Source organism: Oncorhynchus kisutch, linkage group LG20 (genome assembly GCF_002021735.2).
Source record: "Oncorhynchus kisutch isolate 150728-3 linkage group LG20, Okis_V2, whole genome shotgun sequence".
In the NCBI taxonomy this organism is placed as follows: Eukaryota; Metazoa; Chordata; class Actinopteri; order Salmoniformes; family Salmonidae; genus Oncorhynchus; species Oncorhynchus kisutch.
Window position 1 is genome coordinate 49,275,126 of NC_034193.2, and position 18,461 is coordinate 49,293,586.

The window sequence follows — 18,461 nt, forward strand, 5'->3', positions numbered from 1 at the left end:
CATGGACACGAGAGCCAGAAAATGTAGTAACACGTCATTCTACTGAAGTAGAGGCACACCGGCCGGGAGTTGCCCCCTCAGATTCTTCGCTCTCTCATTCTGTTTGCCCATCGGTATTTATCACCTAAATGCTGATCCGATTTGATTTATTACAGTCTAATATATATTTTCCTTCGTCTGGATTTCCAACCGGATCTGTATAAAAGGTATGGTTCTCCGTCTGATCTGCCTGCATCAATTTGATGAAAAGTGTCTAGCTAGGCCATTCTGTTTGCGTTTCCTTGGTGGTTCGCCCAGGAAAAAAGCCGACTAAAAGCTGGGTTAGTCCGTTAGCAAGGCTAGCCTAGTTAACATGTATCGTTAATATAACTTGATATAAAACACGATCATGCAAGTTAACATGATATGTCGATGGCAGATTGACTTTAGAAACACTCCCGGAATTTGATAAAAATGCTAACTGACGTTAGCTAACGTTACCTAGGATCAACTAGAACCTGTCGCTAACTAGCTTGTTGCTGCTACTAGCATCCGCCTCCTTTCAGGAAGGGACGACTACCAGGGACGAGATCCTAAAATGTGATTTGTGATACCCGTCTAACCATTTAACTACTACAACATGCGTGTAGCTAAATGTTGCCAAGATGATCATCATTTGGTTCCTAGTAATGGCCAGTAATAGCTAAGATGTGCCAGTATATAGCATAGCTAGAAGAGACCGTTTTTAGTCTGTCCATTTAAGCACTCCGTTGTGTAATCAATGGATCGTTGCTACTTCGAGTGAAGGGTCCTGTAGGCCAGCTGTCAATCACCTGGTAGAGCTGTTTGACGCGGAGGGTTCCCCTGAATGAGAGAGTGGAGAGGTGCGTGTTCATTTTGGTTCATATCTGAATTAGATAGCTGAAGTGAACTATGGTTTGGAACAGACAGTTCTGTCTTGATAAGTGTGTCAGAAGACCATCAAGTGGTGGTGGTCTCTTCCATAACATTCCATAACTAGGGCCCTGTGTTTTGTGCAATCATGTGACATGCCTGTATTTTTACCATTGAACTAAAAATGTCCCCTTTTCACGTCAGATGTTCCAATGCCACCGTCAGACAATATATGACATTTCTTTTGGTGTATTTCTCATTTCTAGATAAGATCAGATAAAAAAAATTGTACATGTCACATGATTGTCCAAAACACAGCATATGTCTGGACTTCCAGAGCTATAGATATCTAAGACATCTGGTTACTGCCATTCATACCTCCCGAGGCATGTAAGCCCAAGACTCACTCGTCCCTGAAATGTTACGTAGTTGAAATAGGTGTGACCAATATTTGCGTAGGATTCAAAATTAGCTCAGGGATTCTTAAGTATCAAAACATCCCAAACAGGTTTTATTTAACTCCAGACTCCTCAAACAGCTCTCGGAGAAGCTACGACAGACTACCTGCCCTTAGTCCGATAGCTAAACTAGCTCTAGCTAACTTCGCTCCATATTTATTTATTTATTTAACCTTTATTTAACCAGACGAGTTTATTAAGAATCCCTTCACTTTCTTTCCCATTGAAGTTGCCATGGCGACATACCAGGAGTTTATCCAACAGAATGAGGATCGGGACGGCGTGCGTTTTAGCTGGAACCTGTGGCCCTCGAGCAGGCTGGAAGCTACCCGGCTGGTAGTGCCTGTCTCCTGCCTCTTCACCCCACTCAAGGAGAGGCCAGACCTGCCACCGGTGCAGTACGAACCGGTCCTCTGTAGCAGGGCCAACTGCAAGGCCGTACTAAACCCGCTATGGTGAGTATTTGAGGAGTGGAGGTGAATGTTGTTGTTTTAGGCTGAGTGAGTGTTTTTTAATTGTTGCTTGTTGATGTTTTTACAAGCACTTAGCTAGAAGCTAAGCTATACGACTTACATGGCATCTCTTTGTTTTCAACTTCAGCATTTTATTATTCTGGGAACTTACATCTCGGGTGAAGGGAAGAGTAGGAGAAGAAAGGGATCACCAACTAAGTTTTTAATATCTTTATGAATGCTTAGGTGTAGCTATATCACTCAGGGACAGGTGTGGTGGATGAACCCTATCCACACCTTAACAATCCAATGTACATCTGCTCTAAAAGCCTCAGGCTATGTGACAGGTCTGTTTGACTGCTGCTGTACACTGTATCCAAGTAGCTCTGTCTTCCTTTGTAGCCAAGTTGACTACAGAGCCAAAATATGGGCGTGCAACTTCTGCTTCCAAAGAAACCCAGTGAGTACACCACAATGGACTATACTGAGCTGTATGACCAAACACTATTCCACCATAGAATACCGAGGTGCATAATGTACGCATAATGTACCAATAGTCATATCTGTAGGCGGACTACATACATTCCTGTGTTTATACTAGTCATATAGGAATATCTTTTAAAGTGGCCTGTCTACATTCCTCTAGCAGGTGAAGCTAACCATTTTTGTCTTCTCGTTCTCTCCTTCACAGTTCCCCCCGTCATACGCCGGCATCTCGGACGTAAACCAGCCGGCTGAGCTCATGCCACAGTTCTCAACCATTGAGTACATAGTGCAGGTAAACACGTACAGTTCCACATAGAGATCTCTGAACTCTGAACATAGACATTATGTTCTGTACACGCGGCCTGGCTTTGTAGTTGTGAGTCTCAACCCACAAAATTGCTTCATCAAATATGAATGTTTCTTTGATCCTCAAGTTGAGTTACCAGCCACAAAGAATGTACTGAAAAATATACACGCCACATGACATTACCATCACTTTTTAAGTTTTAGGTACCAGCAGCATACCACCCTGCATACCACTGCTGGCTTGCTTCTGAAGCTAAGCAGGGTTGGTCCTGGTCAGTCCCTGGATGGGAGACCAGATGCTGCTGGAAATGGTGTTGGAGGGCCAGTAGGAGGCACTCTTTCCTCTGGTCTAAAAAAAAAAAAATATCCCAATGCCCCAGGGCAGTGATTGGGGACATTGCCCTGTGTAGGGTGCCGTCTTTCGGACGGGACGTTAAACGGGTGTCCTGACTCTCTGAGGTCATTAAAGATCCCATGGCACTTATTGTAAGAGTAGGGGTGTTAACCCCGGTGTCCTGGCTAAATTCCCAAGCTGACCCTCAAACCATCACGGTCACCTAATAATCCCCAGTTTACAATTGGCTCATTCATCCCCCTCCTCTCCCCTGTAACTATTCCCCAGGTCGTTGCTGCAAATGAGAATGTGTTCTCAGTCAACTTACCTGGTAAAATAACAAATAAAAGTTGATCATTTATTTAGACATTCTTTGTCATTGCTGTTTATTGTAATGGACGTTGTCAATTTACAAAGTGATATCGGGTTACAAAAGTCACTTGACCTCAGTGTCATGTGACACCATCCCAACATGGAAGAACTCAAAACACATAGAAAAACCATGTCAACTCAAAACTAAAGACCCAGCACTTTGTTTCTGTAAAATAACCTCTCCAATCCCGTCTCTGCCACCAATGTAGCGCGGCCCCCCGAACCCCCTCATCTTCCTGTACGTGGTGGACACGTGTCTGGAGGAGGAGGACCTGCAGGCCCTGAAGGAGTCCCTGCAGATGTCCCTGTCCCTGCTGCCCCCCAACGCCCTGGTCGGCCTCATCACCTTCGGACGCATGGTGCAGGTCCACGAGCTGAGCTGCGAGGGCATTGCAAAGAGCTACGTGTTCAGAGGAACCAAGGAGCTTTCCTCCAAACAGATCCAGGTCAGTCAGTAACTGTTACATACGGGAAGGCAAGTAGTCTTGAAAATGCATTCATTCGTTTTGGGAAAAGGTCTGGATTAGTTGTACTAAGATGACTGTAGGCTATATTTATGACGACAACCGCGGGCCGCATTAAATCTTTCAAGGACCGCATTTGATCCGAGGGACGTATGTTTGAGACCTCTGATCTAGGTCAAAGTCTGCTTTGTCCATAGAAATGGAATAGGATCTTTGTTGTGGTCGTTTGTCATATGATCGTGTCTAGGTGTCCTTGTATCAATTGGAAATTAAATGACAATAAAACAGTAGAATGGGGACAGGATACAGGTCAAAGACAGCCAGGTGTCACAAGATAGGATAAGAAGATATGATTGGCTCTTCGGGATGGTTCTGAATGACATAGAATGGGTCTATGCCACTACAGGGGTAGTGTTCTATACAGAGAAAAAGCCCTAGGTTCCTAACACCCAGAAACAGAGCGTTAGGCCTATACAGAATACAGCCGACAGGGAAAACTCCCTTAGTCTGCCATGTAATATTCAAGAACATTGTCAGAGGTACTTTGAAATACAGTGTTGTATAAATACAGTGTTATATATGATATTGTGTACAGTCAGAGCGTTAGGCCTATATAGAATACAGTCAAGAGACTGGCCAGGACAAGAGAAACTCTTAGGCTGCCATGCAATATTCCACAATACCATTGTTGAAAGTCCATGAGAACTCATAGCTCTCTTTCTCTCTTTCAGGAGATGCTTGGCCTGACGAACCCAGCGGCATCTGGGCCTCAGAGTCGTCCCGCGGCCCCTCAGGATCCAGCCGTCACCTGTCGGTTCCTGCAGCCGGTCCATAAGGTAGACATGAACCTGACAGACCTGTTGGGAGAGTTGCAGAGAGACCCCTGGCCTGTACCACAGGGGAAGAGACCACTGCGGTCTACTGGAATAGCACTGTCCATCGCCGTGGGCCTGCTGGAGGTAAGAACAGTTACATAAGCGTGCATACACACACACACTTACACACACACAACTAAACTGAACTTTACCCGCTCTGACATGTCACAGGTTTCAACTAACCTTTCACACACTTCCTCTCTCACACACACACACACACACACACACTGACATTATCTCTTCAGTTAGGTCTGCCAATAGTACCACTCATACTTTCTTAGGTCAAAGGTCAGCTTATTTCTTTTTGCCTTATTGCTCCCTCTCTCTCTCCACTATCCTCTCTTCCTGTCTCTGGTAACACAGCTAACATGCTGTAGGTACATGTTAAAACAGCTGTGTTCCCTGCTGTCCGGTCCTCTGGTGCTGATGTCTACTGATAATGTAATGATTAGAGAGAAACATCTGAAGTCTAACTTCATCCATTCTGATGGTTCTAACGATGAACTTCCCCTTAAGGTGCTTTTGGGAAACCGGCCTCTGGTCTGTATGGTAACTTAATATGAATGAGTTTTTTGAAGGGATATCGGTAGTTTGGTGAATCCTTACCGTGACTGAGGGAGCATTTGCATACAATTTCACAGTCAAATCACTTGGGATGTTACTGTAATGGGGAAATGATTCAGTTTAGAGTAATTAACACAATGCTCAGTGTATGTTTTCCCTTCATGTAATACACAGTATATCCCGTGTTCTGTTTGGGACAGTCATTTGTGTACGGGTTGGTGGTCACTAGAATTGATACTGAATGTTCTGGATTGTTGTCATATCTGTTGATGGTGATGCCAGACTGGAGGTACAAGGACACAGGACACTGATTGTTAATGTCTTCTGTGACACTGTGATTCCGTAGCGGCTGATGTTGTGACTTCCTACAAGCCTCTCAGCAGGTTTTTACAGAGCATTGGTTCTGTGAGATTAGAATGTAGGGGTTACTGAATAACAGACATTTTCTCTGCATCTGTTCTGGAGGTGTCTCCCTGTTCCAACTTCTTAAAACCGACGGGATTTCGATTGCTGTTATCAACGATTGCTGTCGTTATTGTTCACCTGGAAATTCCCAGTACATTCCGTTATATCATACTGCAGTTAAATCAGACTACAATAACCTAATGGCAGCTTCTGTGTTGGCAGTCACATCTCAGAAATGCCATGTTTGATACCATGGTTGAATTACTCAAATAAATAAATCAAATCCTGACCATAGCCACCGTCTTTCCACCCCCAGGGTACGTTTCCCAACACAGGGGCCCGTGTGATGATGTTCATGGGCGGACCCCCCACCCAGGGCCCCGGGATGGTGGTGGGAGACGAACTCAAGACCCCCATCCGCTCCTGGCATGACATCACCAAGGACAACGCGCGGCATCTGAAGAAAGCCACCAAGGTCAGTCCAAGAATAACAGAATGGATAGCGCAGAATGGATAGCTCAGAATGGATAGCGCAGAATGGATAGCGCAGAATGGATAGCGCAGAATGGATAGCGCAGAATGGAAGTTTTATTGTCCATGTCGTACATGGACACTGAAAAAGAGAACTTGTATGTGGGTTGGTTATCTTGTACAAGTTGTTGTTTTGTCTCTGTCCTTAGTGGGCTAGTTTTTAGAGTTAAAGCTGGAATCCTTAATTGGTAGAACTGCCACATCCTTTATATTACAACAACAACAGAAGTTACTGGAAACAACGAATACATATTTTTCTCGGATGTCATTGCACGCACGATAGAACACAATACGTGGTGCAATTCACAGGAGGTTGGTGGCACCTTAATTGGGGAGGACGGGCTCGTGGTAATGGCTGGAACTTTTATAGGTAGAATGTTATCAAATACATCAACAAATGCTTTCCATGTGTTTGATGCCATTCCCTTCTCTCTATTCCAGACATTATTATGAGCCATCCTCCCCTTTGCAGCCTCCATTGGTGCAATTTTGTTTTACCATGCTGTGCGACACTCCTTAGCTCGGCAACAAAAACAATAACAATGGTGTTGGGGCGGCTAGCGGCTTCCCTCCACTGCGGATTCCATCTTTAAGACTACGCTAGTTTTTAGAGCTAAGATGGATGAAACAACTTAAGCGATTTTTGTCTTAATGTAGTTTAGCTTAATTATTTTTCTTTCACTCACGTCAAGCTCTCACGATGTGTCAAATATTTCGCTCAAGTTTGCGCTCTCTTCTCTCTCCATACCTCTTCTGTTGAGGTATGTTCATGGACACCGATGCTCCAAAGAGTTCTCAAGGTGCTTCCCAGCACTGTTTGTATATGTTGCAAACGGTTCCCTTGTTTTGTTTTATTCAGTACTACGACGCCTTGGCGAACCGTGCGGCAGTGAACGGCCACAGTATTGACATCTACGCCTGTGCCTTGGATCAGACCGGACTTCTAGAGATGAAATGTTTATCCAACCTCACTGGGTTAGTACCAGTCTCAGACGACCTACGCCTGACCTGTATCCTGTCTTCACCTGATTCCCCTAGTTGTGCTGAATCCCTCATGTCCCTGGTGATTTGAGAACTGTCTACTGAAGCTTTTATTTGATCTGAATAAGAAATAGCTTTTGTACAATTCCTCTACATTCGATAGAATGACTTTTCCAGAGACTTCATCCTCACTAGCTCATTGACTTTTCATTTTTGTATTTGTATTGGAATTATGCTGCTGATGTTCATTCATGTTTTTTTTTTCCTCCCGGGTTTCCGTCCTCTCAGAGGTCACATAGCGATGGGCGACTCCTTCAACACCTCTCTGTTCAAGCAGACCTTCCAGAGGGTGTTCAGTAAGGACCACAACGGAGAGTTCCGCATGGCCTTCGGAGGCACGCTGGAAGTCAAGGCGTCCAGGGAGCTGAAGGTATCGGGGGCCATCGGGCCCTGTGTCTCCCTCAACGCTAAGGGACCGTGTATATCAGAGAATGTGAGTCTTTCAGGCACATACAGAATCCAATTAGGGTTTAAATAAATAATAATAATCCAGAAACGCTCCCAAAATTCCCGGTTTTTCCAGAATTTCAGGAATGTTTTGTGGAATTGTTCAACCTTCTATTCTAATAGCATTTTCCCCTCTGGGAGTGAATTGGGAAGCTGTTTTTCGTTGACTTCAATGGCCCTTTGTCTCTGTTACAGGAGGTCGGTGTTGGAGGAACAACGCAGTGGAAAATCTGTAGTCTCAGTCCCTCCACGACGTTGGCCTTGTACTTCGAGGTCGTCAATCAGGTGAACACACTTCCCTTTGATCACTTGTTCCTCATTTCATCCTTACTCAAAGTAGTCATTGATTTGGGTCGACCAAACCAATGTAATGTGACAATTCATCATTCTCACCTCAGTCATTCATTAGGACGTGGTTTTGAGTATTCAAGCAGGATGTTTAGCAATATTAAATGTACTCCTATACCAACTATTGTAGTTATATTTTCTCTGTGCAGCACAACGCCCCAATCCCTCAGGGTGGTAGAGGAGCGGTCCAGTTTGTCACCCAGTACCAACACTCCAACACCCAGAGGAGGATCAGGGTTACCACTGTCGCCAGGAAGTAAGTCTTCTCTCTCGCTTTGAAACAGTAAACAGGAAGTGGGTTTGCAGAACAGCTACATCGTTCTTGACTGAAGTGTGACTGAACTGACAGCCCTTACAATATATATATGCAAGAGTCTGCATTTTGTAGACGTCGCATTTCTCACATTGTGGTAACTCACTGCTTAAAGACAAAGTCCATATCGGCCGTACAAATGAAGAGGTTGACATTCGCCCTGCCCTGTTAAATGACTGGAAGTGGACGTGCAGCCTAGATTTGTGCTTACGCACACGTGCGTCAGTCTCGCCCTGCCCCTAACCTGTGCACTCCCTCTTTCTCCCTCTATCCAGTTGGGCCGACGCCCAGTCCCAGATCCAGCACATCGAGTCGTCCTTCGACCAGGAGGCGTCGGCGGTCATCATGGCCAGGCTGGGCGTGTTCAGGGCCGAGTCGGAAGAGGGGCCGGACGTCCTGCGCTGGCTGGACAGACAGCTCATTCGCCTGGTGAGTGACAGCTAGGCTGACCAATGTGTGACAGGCTTTGTAATGTCATTGGGCATTGGTCCCACCTTGGCTATTCCAAGAGAGTAGCCTGTTGTTCTTCACATAGCTGAATGTATGTAGGACTTGTGGGTGATTGTGGATAGAAGAATCCTTTGTATTCTTGTGTCTCTTTGTTCTTATTCATTGTAGAAGAATGTAGAAAGGAGTCGTCTGGAATGTGAAGCAGAATGACACGAATACTAATTCGCTGACAGTTTTTAAATCCCTCTGTGATGTTTCGGACGTTGTGTTGGATACCCAAACTAACAGCACTTGACTGAAGTCCTGAAGGTATGTGTTGATGCCTTAGTTCAAGACGCTGACGTTTGTCTTGTCTCCTTGGTTACAGTGTCAGAAATTCGGTCAGTTCAACAAAGATGACCCCACCTCCTTCAAGCTCTCGGAGTCCCTCTCACTCTACCCACAGGTAAGACTGACACCTAGTGGTACACTCTGGAACTATATGAGCTATTTAATAAGAGCCCTTCAATTACAAGTCCTTCTAATAGAGTAGAACTGGAATAGATTTGACTAGCTCGTCGAGATCTGAATGATTACTTGAGTGCTTACCTCTAACTTTAGCAAAAAATAATATTTATGTCAAAACGGATATATGTACATGAAAAAGTAGTCAACGGCTGTATCCTAACACCACCCAGTACAGAAGCAGAGAACTGTGTAATTGGCCTTGTCTGACAACTTAACACCAGAGGCTTGTATGACGTTGAAACAAAAGGCAGTGACTTTGTCAGTTGCTACAGAATCACACAATAGTGTGTCCATGTACCTCCTGTCTGGAGTCAATCACTGTCAACAGACAGGATGTTAATCCATAACACACAGCACTGTGTCTAGTGGCCATCAACCTGAGTGTCACAAACAGAACACTGAAAAGTCATGTTTATTACAGAAGTGGAAAATATATTAATCACTCTAAACTGAACGTTAACTTTATTCATCTTGAATATTCCCATTGCACAGATAATCACAACTCATAACTTCCACTTAGTTTAGTTGACCTCAGTGGGATATGGACAGGAACATTTGATGATGCTAGAAGCAATATCCCAAATATAAAAAATATGTATATAATTTGATAATATATATATTTTTTTAATAAAAAAAATCGTATTTCATTATAATCGTTAGAATTAATATCTCTGTCCTCCCTCTAGTTTATGTTCCACCTGCGGCGGTCGCCGTTCCTGCAGGTGTTCAACAACAGCCCAGATGAGTGTTCCTACTACAGACACCACTTTGTCCGCCAGGACCTGACCCAGTCTCTCATCATGATCCAGCCCATCCTGTACTCTTACTCGTTCCACGGACCACCAGAGGTCAGACTCTTACCAAATACTATGGACACACACTGACACACTCTAATTACACACTCTCTATCTCTATAGTGTACTAGATGGCGACGAAAAACATGGTCGACCAGTTTCTAGCTCTTAGGAAACTTTGCAGTATTTTTTTTTTTAATGTTATTTCTTACTGACATTTCTTAATTTCTTAATACATTATTTTTTTTGCATTTGTGTGTATTGTTAGGTATTACTGCACCGTTGGAGCTAGAAACATATGCATTTCACTGCACCGTTGGAGCTAGAAACATAAGCATTTCACTGCACCGTTGGAGCTAGAAACATAAGCATTTCACTGCACCGTTGGAGCTAGAAACATAAGCATTTCACTGCACCGTTGGAGCTAGAAACATAAGCATTTCACTGCACCGTTGGAGCTAGAAACATAAGCATTTCACTGCACCGTTGGAGCTAGAAACATATGCATTTCACTGCACCGTTGGAGCTAGAAACATATGCATTTCACTGCACCGTTGGAGCTAGAAACATATGCATTTCACTGCACCGTTGGAGCTAGAAACATAAGCATTTCACTGCACCGTTGGAGCTAGAAACATAAGCATTTCACTGCACCGTTGGAGCTAGAAACATAAGCATTTCACTGCACCGTTGGAGCTAGAAACATAAGCATTTCACTGCACCGTTGGAGCTAGAAACATAAGCATTTCACTGCACCGTTGGAGCTAGAAACATAAGCATTTCACTGCACCGTTGGAGCTAGAAACATAAGCATTTCACTGCACCGTTGGAGCTAGAAACATAAGCATTTCACTGCACCGTTGGAGCTAGAAACATAAGCATTTCACTGCACCGTTGGAGCTAGAAACATAAGCATTTCACTGCACCGTTGGAGCTAGAAACATAAGCATTTCGCTGCACCGTTGGAGCTAGAAACATAAGCATTTCACTGCACCGTTGGAGCTAGAAACATAAGCATTTCACTGCACCGTTGGAGCTAGAAACATAAGCATTTCGCTGCACCGTTGGAGCTAGAAACATAAGCATTTCGCTGCACCGTTGGAGCTAGAAACATAAGCATTTCGCTGCACCGTTGGAGCTAGAAACATAAGCATTTCGCTGCACCGTTGGAGCTAGAAACATAAGCATTTCGCTGCACCGTTGGAGCTAGAAACATAAGCATTTCGCTGCACCGTTGGAGCTAGAAACATAAGCATTTCACTGCACCTGCAGTAACATCTGCAAAATGTGTATGCGGCCAATCAAATATTAAATATTGAATTTAATTCTAATCAACTTTCTAAATTATTTGTTTTCCAATCTACTCTGTTACAAAACCAGTCTATATATTAGATAATTAGGTCACATTTCCCTAAGAACTAATTTGTTTAGTCAAATATTTACATGCTCAATGAGTTCCACACCACCTTTCTCTGTAAGAAAATGGATGTGAGACTTATCCTGTTGTGTCCCGTCTGTCTGTTCTACAGCCTGTTCTCCTGGACAGTGGCAGTATTCTCCCAGACCGGATCCTCCTCATGGACACCTTCTTCCAGCTGGTCATCTACCATGGAGAGGTGAGAGGTCACACAAGAAAACAACGGCGCTGGTGGTCTAATGCTAGTTATTAGTAGCTGGAACACCACTACTAATTATTATTATTTCCTAGCATCTCAAACTGAACATCATCATGTAGAGCATAAACAACAATGTAAATCACTGTCAATATTACAACAAGAAACAAGACGTGTGTGTGTGTGTACCTGCCTGATGTGATGGGTTTGAAGAAATGGGATACATATTAGTAGATTCATTATGTTCATTCATTCACAATGCCCTGTCATTTTCTATTCTCAACATGTTAAGAGTTTTCTCACAAACGACAAAAAAGAGATTAGCTGACAAACAGCTGGCACCCTACCATGACAATAACCCTGGTCTATACAACTAACACCAACACCCTACCATGACAATAACCCTGGTCTATACAACTAACACCAACACCCTACCATGACAATAACCCTGGTCTATACAACTAACACCAACACCCTACCATGACAATAACCCTGGTCTATACAACTAACACCAACACCCTACCATGACAATAACCCTGGTCTATACAACTAACACCAACACCCTACCATGACAATAACCCTGGTCTATACAACTAACACCAACACCCTACCATGTAAATACCAAGGTTATTGTCAACTAACACCAACACAATACCATGACAATAACCCTGGTTTATACAACTAACACCAACACCCTACCATGACAATAACCCTGGTTTATACAACTTACACCAACACCCTACCATGACAATAACCCTGGTTTATACAACTTAACACCAACACCCTACCATGTAAATACCAAGGTTATTGTCAACTAACACCAACACCCTACCATGACAATAACCCTGGTCTATACAACTAACACTAACACCCTACCATGTATATACCAAGGTTATTGTCAACTAACACCAACACCCTACCATGACTATAACCCTGGTCTATACAACTAATACCAACACCCTACCATGACAATAACCCTGGTCTATACAACTAACACCAACACACATCCTACCATGACTATAACCCTGTTGTATCTCTCTCTCTCCACCAGACCATCGCCCAGTGGCGTAAGGCGGGTTACCAGGAGCAGCCGGAGTACGAGAACTTCAAGCATCTACTGGTAGCACCCGTGGATGACGCCCAGGAGATCCTGCAGACCCGCTTCCCCATGCCCCGGTACATCGACACAGAGCACGGAGGGTCCCAGGCCCGCTTCCTCCTGTCCAAGGTCAACCCCTCCCAGACACACAACAACCTCTACTCCTGGGGACAGGTAATACAATGTTCAATTCATTCATTCTTCAAAACGTAAACTGAGAACCAGTTTTTATGTACAATAACAGCTGTGGACTTGATTTGGAAATGGGTGATGTCAAGGCTGGAGTTTCATCATGGGGAGTCAATTGTATTTTTCTTAAAGGAATTCTAGTCTTACAAGTGGTAGAGCTTCATGTACCACCGTCTCTCTCTATTCTGCTGGCCATTTTGAATCTGATCCAACTGAAGGAAGCTTTACTCTAGTGTTTTCACCATACTCATCACATTTCTGTCTCCTTTCATTCTCTAGGAGACCGGAGCCCCCATCCTCACAGACGACGTCAGTCTACAGGTGTTCATGGACCACTTGAAGAAGCTGGCCGTGTCGAGCGCCACTTAATTTCCCAGTCCCGGGACCAAAGTGATCGACCGTCGTGACCAGACCGATATGCCCACATTTCACTTCACGATAAGTCTGGTTGACGAGGCTACCAAAGTGAAGGACGTGAAAGGAGAGAGGGATGAGAAGGAAATAGAGAGACATTCCTGTGTTAATATAGGGACCTAGTAACATTTCCTTTCCCCACGTATGACCTATGATGGTTTCAAATCCTCTAAGTTATTATCATTCCTGCTTTAAGTTTCCGGAATTTTGCTTCCCTAAAATTGTGATTAACATGAACTTCTCCCCCATCCTGGAAAAGCCTTACTGCACCTCAGTTGTAGCCTGGTCCCAGATCAGTTTTTCATGCCTTGACAATGACCGTAGGAGTTGGCTTATACAGCACAAACAGATCTGGGACCAGGCATCCTCAGATATTTATCACAGTTCTTACATTCCATTTCACCTTTATAATAATAATTTGGCTAATGATTAGAATTGGTTTCCTTGTTTGTCTGTCTGTGGTAAGGCATGTAGCTACTGTAGTAGTTTGGTCAATGATTACTGCTCGAGACGCTTTAAATATTTTGATGTGCTTGATAACGTCCTATAGTTAATTTTTTTCCATAAAATTTCCCCTAAATAATGATTCATTTAAATAATGTTCTGATTTAAACTGTCAATCTATCCTCGTAGTGCTACTGTTTTCCTTGTGAATACAGAAAGACTGGAAGTTCAATGAAAAATGTTATTATTGTATTAAACAAAACCTTTCTTTTTTCCTAACACATCTTTTACATAGTCTCGTCAACTGACTACTTTTTCCACATATCCGTTTTCGCACCATCTGGCATTTTGTACTACTTACCCCGAAACCCCTCATCACTGTTCTTTCACTCGCCTACTCTAGTCTGTTCCTGATGTTAACACTTGTACTTACTGTAACAAAAGGGAACGTAATTGATTGATTTAGTCTGACTGATTTGTTTCTCAATGCTATGCATATAAAGTATGTCAAGACAACCTTATTCACCAGCTATGTATTTTATGTTTCCCTCATTCTTGTTTTTGTGTGGGTTTCTATGTCATATACATGTGTCAAATAGATCAGCAATAGCAGAGAATCATTCATCCTTCCATTTCTCTGGTTTGTGTAGACAGACACCATATTCCAATTTTTGTCCCTGGCAAGCGAGCCTATGACTAGTGGAAGTGTGAAGCATAGAACTAGGAATTAGAATACTAGCATTCTGGCCCTTCTATGGTACATAGAGAACATCCTCATTCACACAGATAAGCTAGGGGTCAAAGGGCAGCTGTCTGGTTCATAGTGTAGCTGACCCCTGATTCCTGTATCGACTGTGTTTCCTGGTATCCGGTCTTAATGGTCTGGCTGGTTCGTCTCATCCTCATTTTCTATTTATTTTTAACCTTTTATTTAACTAGGCAAGTTAAGAACCAATTAATGTTTACATGGCCTACCCCGGCCAAACCCGGACGACGCTGGGTCAATTGTGCACCACCCTATGGGAATCCCAAAACGGCCAGATGTGATACAGCCTGGATTCGAACCAGGGACTGTAGTGACGCCTCTTGCACTAAGATGCAGTGCTTTAGACTGCTGCGCCACTCAGGAGCCTGGTAATTTACTTCAAAGGGACTTGATCAAATCAGTCGCTTTACTGGGCAGTGAGCAATATGGATCTGCATTCAATATTGAAAAAATAACTAGCACAAAAACATCCACAAAAACAATTGTAATTTTCACTCACACCCAATGTCCCACAGCACATACACAATCACATCAAAACACAACTGATCACCGACAACGATGAGAGTCTATAGGGACGAGGTCAGAAACCTGGCCGTGTGGTGCCAGGACAACAATCTCTCCCTCAACGTGATCAAAGGAGATGATTGTGGACTACAGGAAAAGGACTGAGCAAACCCCCCATTCTCATCGACTGGGCTGTAGTGGAACAGGTTGAGAGCTTCAAATTCCTTGTTGTCCACAACAAACTAACATGGTCCAAACACACTAAGACAGTCGTGAAGAGGGAATGACAAAGCCTGTTCCCCCTCAGGAAACTAAAAAGATTTGGCATGGGTCCTCAGATCCTCAGAAGATTCTACAGCTGCACCATCGAGAGCATCACTGCCTGGTATGGCAACTGCTCGGTCTCTGACCGCAAGGCACTACAGAGGGTAGTGCGTACGGCCCAGTTCATCACTATGGCCAAGAATCCTGCCATCCAGAACCTCTGTATCAGGCGGTGTCAGAGGAAGGCCTTAAAAATTGTCAAAGACTCCAGCCACCCCAGTCATAGACTGTTCTCTCTGCTACCACACAGCAAGCGGTACCGGAGCGTCGAGTCAAGGTCCAAGAGGCTTCTTAAACAGCTTCTACTCCCAAGCCATAAGGCTCCTAAAGGGCTACCCAGACCCCTCTTTTACGCTGCTGCTACTCTCTGTTTATAATCTATCCATAGTTAACTCTATCTACATGTACATATTACCCCAACTAACCGGTGCCTCCGCACATTGACTCTGTACCGGTACCCTCTGTATATAGCCTTGCTTGTTATTTTACTGCTGCTGGTTAATTTGTTACTTTTTTTTTTTTTTAAATCTTAACATCTTAAAGCATTGTTGGTTAGGGGCTTGTAACTAAGCATTTCACTGTAAGGTCTACACCTGTTTGTATTTGGCCCATGTGACAAATACAATTTGATTTGAACTCAACAATCAGCCTGTGACAAACAAACACTGTTCTAGAAGCTGATTCTAAAGCGCCCTGCACACCCAGTCAGACAGTTTGATTTCGAGGGTCTGTAAAGTGCAGATTATACTAATCCTTAGTCTCTATCTGTTGAGAGACTAATTCCCCTCCGTCTATCAGCTTCAAACGGAAGTCACCAGCCTCCAAACACAAGTGAAGCCCCATGTTTATGGCTGTGAACCAAAGGGCAATCTATTCCCTATGTCGCGCACTGCTTTTGACCAGGGCCCATAGGGCTATGTAGGGAGTAGGGTGCCATTTGGGATACATATCATATCCGTGCTTACGATGTTGCTGCTCTTACCTCTTTGGAAGCGCATGTGCTTTAAAAATAAAGGCAGGGCTGGTGGATCCAAAAGATGTCATGCAATGTCATGATCTCTGCAGTAATCCGCTTGTCATCGACACTCCTGCGTAACATAATGGCGACCATTTAAGCTCTTTTGTATGTGTGTGTGTGTGTCCATTTGTTGGGCTATAAATGGCATGGGTATTTAACGTGAGGTCTCAGGGTTGACAGCTGTTGACATGGATTGAGCATTATTCAACCGAATCATCATATTTCATTGCATGATCTCCCCTGCATCAATGTATCCATTTTGCAGTATATTTAAGCTTTGCATGTGTTGATGATTGATATTTGTGTGTCTAGGACATTTTGATTTCCTGTTTTATCAGTCAACTCTGTGTGTGTGTGTGTGTGTGTGTGTGTGTGTGTGTGTGTGTGTGTGTGTGTGTGCGTGTGCGTGGACCATTTCTATCTTTCTTGAAAATGTGTATCAAAGCTTAGAGCCAAACCTGTAAGAAAGCATTTTTGTCTTGTTTTATGTGCAGTACATGTGAGCGCAATGGAAATATGAACCCGTCCTATCTGACACATACAATTGGCCAATACATGTTCCATTTCAACGTATGCCCTAGACATGCAGAATGTATGGATTATGGGTTATACAACAATGGCCCAGTTGAGTCCAGCTGCCTCCTATACAAGGGGAGTAGGGTCACTGATGGGATGGAATACTGGAAAGAATGACGAGTTCTTTGAACCAGTGGGTGTGGCTAGGACCTACAGTGCCTACTAAATATAGGCTATGTACAAACCTGTCACTGACTGTCTAAACATTTACTCCACCACAGGAGGTTGGTGGCACCTTAATTGGGGAGGACGGGCTCATGGTAATAGCTGGAGTGGAATAGGTGGAATAGTATCAAATATATTAAACACGTGGTTTCCATGGTTTCCAGGTGTTTGATGCCATTCCATTTGCTCTTTCAGCCATTATGACCTGTCCTCCCCTCAGCAGCCTCCTGTGTACTCCACCCTAACCCCATGTTTCCTTCTATTTGTCTGTCTGTTACAACTACTGTAAAGAGTCTATAATACCAAGCTAAACCCTTTGAAATGTTGAAATAATGCCCAGTTAGTACTGCAATCAAGATATCTTCCTCTGTCGTCAGTGGTGATGCTTCATGATCACACATGTATCAGAAGAACTGTTGTGTCCCACCAACGTTATACACACACACACATTTTGGGTGAAGTATCCTGGCTTTCTGTTGTAGCTTATCCAATCAGAGTCTCATGTGAGCGTGCTGTCTCTCAAGCGTAGTAATGAGAAGAGCCGCTGTGCCACTGCCTCTACCAAACCCAGTATCCCAGATTATTGGGAAAACAAATTGCTTATTGGACATTTGTGACAGGCACATGAAAAAAGGAAGGAGGTTGCATTATGACGACAGAAAATCATGTAATACACACAGTGGACTTTTTCGTGTCCAATAAGTCATTTGTGTCTATTTCACAATAAGCTGTGATAGTGTGTTGGCTTTTACACTGTCAGAGGGGAGAGGGAGATCGAGTGAGACGTTTGAGTGATTACCCAATTGCTGTCGACGTGGCCCTTCAATTAGAACAGAGCCCTCCTTGCAGAACATTATAGATGGACTTTATGGCAACACTTAACTCGTTGACATCTTAATGGCAACACTGAACAATGGCTATCTAGATAGTCTTTATGATAGGCTTGTCTTGTTGTTTAGACTTGATCATTTTGTCATTGCCAATGGAATAGTCCCAAAAGTGCTAATCCTACCCATCTGGCACTCCACCCCAGACAGGCTCAGTCAAACAGTCCAGGTACTGTTCTGAAATATAAGAAATACTATTGATCCTATTCCCAGTCTGATGCTATGGTTTGATTATTGTTCACACAAAATTAAATATCAATGAACTGTAATCTCATCTCTGAGAGAGGGAAAAAATAGAGAGAGGGGAGAGAGAGAGAGAGAGAGAGAGAGAGCAGCTCATCACAGATTGAAGGCGAGCATCACCGATACAAATCCCACAGATTTGTGTGAACAAGCTCTTCAAATCTTTTGACGTGACAATCCTTCAGCGAACGGATGAGGG

The 18,461-nt window shown here is 43.7% G+C and overlaps 1 protein-coding gene across 1 annotated transcript; it reads left to right on the forward strand.

Moving 5' to 3' along the window:
• The first annotated feature begins 23 nt into the window (after positions 1 to 23).
• Positions 24 to 14,307, forward strand: LOC109878448 (protein transport protein Sec23B). Its single transcript, XM_031799242.1, has 17 exons — positions 24 to 206; positions 1,561 to 1,786; positions 2,186 to 2,243; positions 2,475 to 2,561; positions 3,491 to 3,727; positions 4,477 to 4,704; positions 5,906 to 6,064; positions 6,980 to 7,095; positions 7,390 to 7,594; positions 7,804 to 7,893; positions 8,106 to 8,212; positions 8,545 to 8,698; positions 9,087 to 9,164; positions 9,913 to 10,074; positions 11,550 to 11,636; positions 12,685 to 12,906; positions 13,201 to 14,307. The coding sequence occupies exons 2-17, from the start codon at positions 1,566 to 1,568 to the stop codon at positions 13,288 to 13,290; spliced, it is 2,301 nt and encodes a 766-aa protein (XP_031655102.1). The 5' UTR covers positions 24 to 206; positions 1,561 to 1,565; the 3' UTR covers positions 13,291 to 14,307.
• The last annotated feature ends 4,154 nt before the right edge of the window (positions 14,308 to 18,461 follow it).

Excerpts from the sequence above, each read along its gene's own strand:
- LOC109878448 (XM_031799242.1), top strand. The coding sequence starts at position 1,566 with ATGGCGACATACCAGGAGTTTATCCAACAGAATGAGGATCGGGACGGC. Across the intron at positions 7,595-7,803 it reads GACCGTGTATATCAGAGAAT|GAGGTCGGTGTTGGAGGAAC; the intron begins GTGAGTCTTTCA and ends TCTCTGTTACAG. Across the intron at positions 8,699-9,086 it reads ACAGACAGCTCATTCGCCTG|TGTCAGAAATTCGGTCAGTT; the intron begins GTGAGTGACAGC and ends CCTTGGTTACAG.